The sequence below is a fragment of the Myotis brandtii genome, unplaced genomic scaffold (assembly GCF_000412655.1).
Source record: "Myotis brandtii unplaced genomic scaffold, ASM41265v1 scaffold112, whole genome shotgun sequence".
NCBI classification, from domain to species: domain Eukaryota; kingdom Metazoa; phylum Chordata; class Mammalia; order Chiroptera; family Vespertilionidae; genus Myotis; species Myotis brandtii.
This window is the reverse complement of record NW_005353838.1, coordinates 2,912,392-2,918,928: the sequence shown is the minus strand read 5'-3', so window position 1 is coordinate 2,918,928 and position 6,537 is coordinate 2,912,392. Positions and strand designations below refer to the sequence as shown.

The 6,537-nt window shown below is 33.7% G+C and overlaps 1 protein-coding gene across 4 annotated transcripts in view; it reads left to right on the top strand.

Annotated features, from left to right (window-relative positions):
- Positions 1-6,537, top strand: part of SPC25 (SPC25, NDC80 kinetochore complex component) — a 7,924-nt gene that overhangs the window by 449 nt on the left and 938 nt on the right. For 2 of the 4 annotated variants that reach the window (XM_005857540.2, XM_014545462.1), the window contains exons 2-7: positions 428-580; positions 673-738; positions 1,342-1,488; positions 2,722-2,826; positions 3,811-3,909; positions 5,866-6,038. In XM_005857540.2, coding sequence (XP_005857602.1) covers positions 442-580; positions 673-738; positions 1,342-1,488; positions 2,722-2,826; positions 3,811-3,909; positions 5,866-5,990 — 681 coding nt within the window. In that variant the 5' untranslated portion in view covers positions 428-441 and the 3' untranslated portion in view covers positions 5,991-6,038. Of the gene's footprint in view, positions 1-148; positions 225-427; positions 581-672; positions 739-1,341; positions 1,489-2,721; positions 2,827-3,810; positions 3,910-5,865; positions 6,039-6,537 lie in introns of those variants that run through there. The other 2 variants (XM_014545459.1, XM_014545465.1) reach the window with 2 other exon arrangements.

The window sequence follows — 6,537 nt, the reverse complement described above, 5'->3', positions numbered from 1 at the left end:
CCTGACCTGGGGTGGGAGGAAGCGGGGGGCGGGGGGTCTTATCCTACCGGAGGCGCCGGCACCCGGGACTTGGCGATTCAGGCTGGAAGTGAAAGTGTCAGAGTTGGGAGGTTCCTTAAGTGTCACCGATTTTACTTGTGAGAAAATGTAGTGGGCGTCATTTTCCCAGGGTCATAGAGCGTGTGAGTGGCCCGTGCAGCTACATGCCAGCGACTTTCTAGGAGGTAAAGGTGCCCTGCATCCTGCTGCACTTTAGCCCTAGTTAACCCCAGGCGACTGAGCTGCTCTGGGATATCTAGAGTTAAAAGTTAAGTTGCTAACCTTTTCTAGCAAAGGTCAAACTGCCAGAATATCCTTGATTGGAATATGTGCCTGATGTGATTCAAGCAACTTAAAAAATACAGTGTGTGTTCTACTTGTTTTGTAGCGTTGTCTTACAAAATGGTAGAGGATGAGCTGGCACTGTTGGATAAAAACATAAATGAGTTTTGGAATAAATTCAAAAGCAATGTCAACGACACCTCCTGTCAGATGGTGGGACTAAGGGATAACTACAAGGATGTCAGTAAAGCATTTACAGGTACCTAACGTTAGTTTGTGACATTATGTTGTTCTTTGTTTTTTAGTGTTATTTCAGCTGAATTGAAACATCAATTCCAATTTCTCTTTCAGAAAAGCTGTCTGTGAAATTGAAGGAAGAAGAGCGAATGGTTCAGATGTACTTAGAATATCAAAATCGTATGTGACAATCTGTAGATCTCAGAGTTTTTTTTATATTAAACATCTCTATGAAATCCCTGATACAAGTAAAACAATGTATGCTGTATGAATGTGTGTGTATGTCTGTATATCAAAATAATAAACATTTATATTCATATCCAGCTTAATAAATAGAACATCCCATGTTATACCTTCCTCTTTTCCCACCTTCCAGAATTAACCTATCAATATTTTGTTTCGTGTTGTGGTTTTGAATGTTATATAAAAGGTATTATTTTGTCCCCTTTTTTGATGGTCTTTGGTGGTGAGTTTTATTTCTGTATTTATTTGAAGGGGGAGAGCTGCAAGGGTCATGATCATCTGATTTTTTAATTCTTGGTTTTATTTGGTATTTTTTTTAAAAGCATTTTTATCTTTTTATTTCTATTTTCAAAGACAAATAGGAAAGAATAGATTAGGATTCTTTTCTTTTTGTTCTTTTAAAGATTTTTTTTATCATTAGGAAATATTCATTAAAACATACTGTATTAATCTTATGAAAGTCAATACTTTGGTCTATCTTAGGTACGTATTGGAAAACAAAGTATGTATATTCCAGCTAATACTGTGTGCTTTTTGCAGAGATCTGCAGGCAGAATAAGCTTATTCAAGAAAAAAAAGATAACTTGTTAAAGTTGATTGGTGAAGTAAATGGCAAAAAGCAGGATTTGGAAGTACTGACTACAAATATCCAGGATCTTAAGGAAGAATATGCTAGGAAGAAGGAAAGTAAGTTTTCAGTTGTACACATGTTTAAACATCAATCTAAATTTCAAAGTGGTGATGGTTCACAACTCTATTTTGCCTTCTCTGCAGTTTGTTGCCCAAAATAGATATTATGCCTGAGGCATAGCAAGATCTCATCTTTGTAAGGCAGCGATTCTCAACCTGTGGGTCGCGACCCCTTTGGGGGTCGAACGACCCTTTCACAGGGGTCGCCTAAGACCATCGGGAAACACATATATAATTACATATTGTTTTTGTGATTAATCACTATGCTTTAATTATGCTCAATTTGTGACAATGAAATTGAGGGTCACCACAACATGAGGAACTGTATTAAAGGGTCGCGGCATTAGGAAGGTTGAGAACCACTGATGTAAGGGGTCTCTGAAAGTAGCTGAGTGGGTTTTATTTTCTATTTTACTTAAAGGTCCTTTGGATTTCTTATATAGCCAGAGTAAGAGTGAAGTTAATCAGTGAGTTTAATTAAGTGTAGCAGGAGACAGTTTCACAAAACAAGATTTGCTTGGGAGAAGCCATAGTATAATTTAGGTAACAAATTTATGGATCATGCATTCTCTGACAGAAACTATTAAGCAACCTCTTTATGCTGGAAAATTACTTTGTTTTAAAAACTTTTATATTCAAATGAGTGTTTCCTTTGGAGTCTTGTTTGCCCACAAAGTAATCAAATCTCAAATCTCTTGAAAATAGCAAAGTTTGTTTTGTTAATGCTTTTTCTTACAGAATTTGTTTGCTAGCCTACATTATTTTTCTTATCTGCTATTTATTACTTAGGACATAATGTGCGAACTTTAAGAATAATTCTAAACTACCATGAAATAAAGCTGACTTCTTGTGAGAAATAATTATGTTTAAAAGAATAGAAATATTTTTCCAGTGAAGCAATTTCTTGGCTAACCAGAAAAAAACAAAATAGTATAAAGGAAGTCTGTTTCTCTGCCAGCCATGCAAATCTTGGCCTGTTTATTCATGCTACTAAGTGATAAAGTAGAATAAAACATTCCTCTCACTTGTGTATTTTCTCACAGTTTTTCCTTTCATCTTGAATGAACAGAAGCCCCTTTTGCTAATTGGTAGAGACAGAAACTGAATAAATTTAAGCAGATTCATTTGTCTGGCATCATTTTTATAGTTGTTTCCAAGGTTATTAAATTAATTAAATGAGCACTGAGTATTATTTAAAATATTTGATAGTGTGTCTGTTTTCTTAATCAGCTATTTCCACTGCTAAGAAAACGAGTGAAGAGAGGTTGCAAAGGTTACAGAAGTCTGTAGACATATTTAAAGATCGACTTGGACTAGAAATTCGAAAAATTTATGGTAAGTATATTAATGTCAATACAACAGGAAATTAGGTGTGTCATTTTTTAAGTAGAGGAGAATTAAAGACATTTTTTTTCAAAGCAAAAATATTTCATGTTTTCAAGTAAAATAATGACTATGTTATTAACTTTTTAGAAAGTAGGGGAAAAACTACAAAATTTTTATCACCATAACCTAAGTACTAATGCCTTGGTTATTTATTATCCAATATTTTAATAAATGTATTTCGGGCATGGTTTGACAACCATGCAAATAATTTTTTTTCTTTGCTCATACTGGTATTGTATGATTAGCATTTCTCCAGTTGTTATACTGGTAAATTTTTAAATGGTATAATAATTCATTCCATTAACATATCATTAGCACGTGTATTGCCTCTAAGTTAACTTTTGGATTCTGCCTGATTTTTAGTTTTAGAAGTACTACGGTGAATGTAGACTACTCCATTTCTTTTGTATAACTTCCGTGGAATTCCCAGAGAGGAATTACTGGTTAAAGCATGTAAATATTCCAATGGCCTTTACATGTATATGCCAATTTACAGCACTGCTTATTGTGTTGGGAGTCCCCAAGATTACCATCATGTTTGGTGATTTGCCAGAAAGATTTACTGGACTCGGCATATAGTCATAATTTTGATGAAGCACAATGCCTTTTTTTCTTTTGTTATTTGTCATTTTGGTCATATGTAAACTACAATACTTTTAAAAACTAATTTGCAGCACACATTTGGAGATATTGGTTAAGTGAATATAAAGGGTGGGACAAAAGTAGCTTTTGGAAAATAATACAATAATTAATACATAATAATACAAGAATAAACTCTATTTTGTATACTCACAACTACAAACCTATTTTTGCCTCACCCTATATATACTTAGTGTTTAATGATTGATCAGAGACAAAGATAAGAAAGCACATCTCCATCAAAAGCTTTGGCACTAAAATGTTCTCACATTAAATAACTTAATCTCTTTTCAGGTGATAAATTGCAGTTTATATTCACTAATATTGACCCTAAGCATCCTGATAGCCCATATATGTTTTGCCTGCACCTAAACGAAGCAAGGGACTATGAAGGTATGCCCTCTTCTCTATAACTGGTATTTAAGTTTGCCACCCCAAAATGTTACTTGAATCAGAATATAAAGTAATAGGATGAAATAATATTCCCACAGCTATTGTTTTCTTTTTCAGTCTTGCTTTTTGGGATATTGTCTTATAAAGGCTGTGACTATAATAGACTTTTGATGGCACCGTGCCACAGTGGCAGAAAAGTCTAAAAGATAAAAGATCACTATATTATGAAATATGAGTTATCCTTTTAGAGAACTCAAAGCAAAGCTATAAAGGATATGACTACCTAAATGTGAATACTATTATAATTTATCCAAGTAGGTGATTTTAAAACCAAATGTAAAATCATTAGACTCTGGTAATTTTTGTCCCCCCAAAAATCAATTTTACAAAATTATTCCATCCTGAAAAATTCTACACGTTGGTAATTTAGCTGAGTTACTGATTCTCTAGCAGGCCAGATGGCTTTTGATTTATGGGGAATATATATGATTGGTAATGGTGTGAACAAGAAGAGAATGGAAGTATATTTATCTCTTTTTTATTCTTCTAATTCCCCTTTAAAAGTGATTAATTTATTGGAACTCAGGAAATGGTTCTCAGCTTTTGGTGCCTGTGTTCTCACTAAAGCATTTATAGGAGACACACACTCAGGTGAACTCTTTAGTTGGCTCTCCAATGTGCCCTTGAACCCAGTTCCTGTTCTAATGAAATTTATATTTTAGGACTCGAATTCATGTACAAATATTTGGCTTTTTTCTCTCTAGGTAAATATCTCCTAATCTAATGAGTGCTGAATTTTAAGAAGCAATCCCAGGAAACCTCTTACCTAGCTTTTAAATTTTCTCCAAATTGGATTCCTCTATTGCAGTGGTTCTCAACCTTCTGGCCCTTTAAATACAGTTCCTCGTGTTGTGACCCAACCATAAAATTATTTTCGTTGCTACTTCATAACTGTAATGTTGCTACTGTTATGAATCGTAATGTAAATATCTGATATGCAGGATGGTCTTAGGCGACCCCTGTGAAAGGGTCGTTCGACCGCCAATGGGGTCGCGACCCACAGGTTGAGAACCGCTGCTCTATTGCTTCATAGTGTCATAGTATTTGATAGTTTGTTAAAATAGATTCTCCAGTTTAATTTTGAACCAACTGGTTTTTCTCTATTCTTTCTCTGCTTGGGCCTTGTTTCCTAAACAATTTTTACCAAAGAGCAGGATCTGATGTCGAATTTCTTCCTCTTGAGCAAAGTACAAGGTTGATGGTAGAGAATGCTGGATCGTCCCTTTTCTTTGACTGACCTCTCTGGAGACTTGCTTGTTCCCATATGTACCATCTGGTTCAACGGCATATGAGATCCGTACTGTTATTTGTGATTTGAATATCATTTGTTTAGTAAGCCCTATAAATGCCACTTTTGGAATAGTGACATTTTCTAATGACCTCCCTCTCATTTGTGAGACTTCATACCCCTCCTCCCTATAATTGTAAGTAATTAAGGGTTGGAATTTTTTTGATTCAGTGGTAAGATACTAGAAGTCAGGCCAAATTTCTATAGAGAAAAATGACTTAACAATTTAAACACATACACACACACAACCTGTTAAAAATAGTTTAATTAAAATGTATAGGAAAGATGATGGGAAATGGCATTCTGTTCTTTATCACTAAGCTCTTCAATCCCTTGCCTACCATCTGTTTAAATTTAAAGCAAGATTGTAGTACAGAGATTTGAATATTTAGTGATTAAGCAGAGGAAAGGTTCAAAAGATAGTTAAGATATGAAAATTAGGTGTATCTATCATCCTATGCTCAAATCAGTTCAATAAAATGGGACTAAAATTATGAATTTTGAAATTATGAAAATTAAAATTATGAATCAGATGAAAGCATCTAAATTGGAAAACTTCTCCTCCATAAAAAAATCTTATTCAAATTGTCTTTTTTTTCTTCTTCTAGTGTCAGATAGTGCTCCTCATCTTGAATGCCTAGCAGAATTTCAAGAGAACCTAAGGAAGACCAAAAATTTTTCAGCCTTTCTTGCCAATGTTCGGAAAGCTTTTAGTACTATGGTTTATAGTTAATGTATAAATAGTACATAAAATAAAAACTGTTTACTTTTCTCCCCTATTTTGTATCTCTTAAAAAGAATTCTCATTATCAATAGTTTGCCTGTAATCCTTTTGGATTTTTTTTAACATTTCTGTGTGCTGTGTTTCTTTAAAGTATTTAATTAAAATCTTAGGAAACAAAATTTATAAAGTCAAATGTGTTCTTTTTAAAATGAAAGAATATATACATATACAGTTGACTCTTGAACAACATGGGTTTGAATTGCTCATGTCAACTTATATGTGGATTTTTTTTCCAATAAATATATAGTCATCCATCCATACCCCTGGGTTTCACATCTGCAGATTCAACCAAGCATGGCTAAAAAACAGTATTTTCAATCTGTAGTTAGGAATCTGCAAATACAGATGGTTGACTTAAATTATCCATGGATTTTCAACTGCATGGGGATTGGAGCCCTTATCACTGCAGTTGTTCAAGGATCAATAATATATTTACATATATATTTTTAGATAAAGTTTTATTAATATATATTATATATCATACACATATGTAATA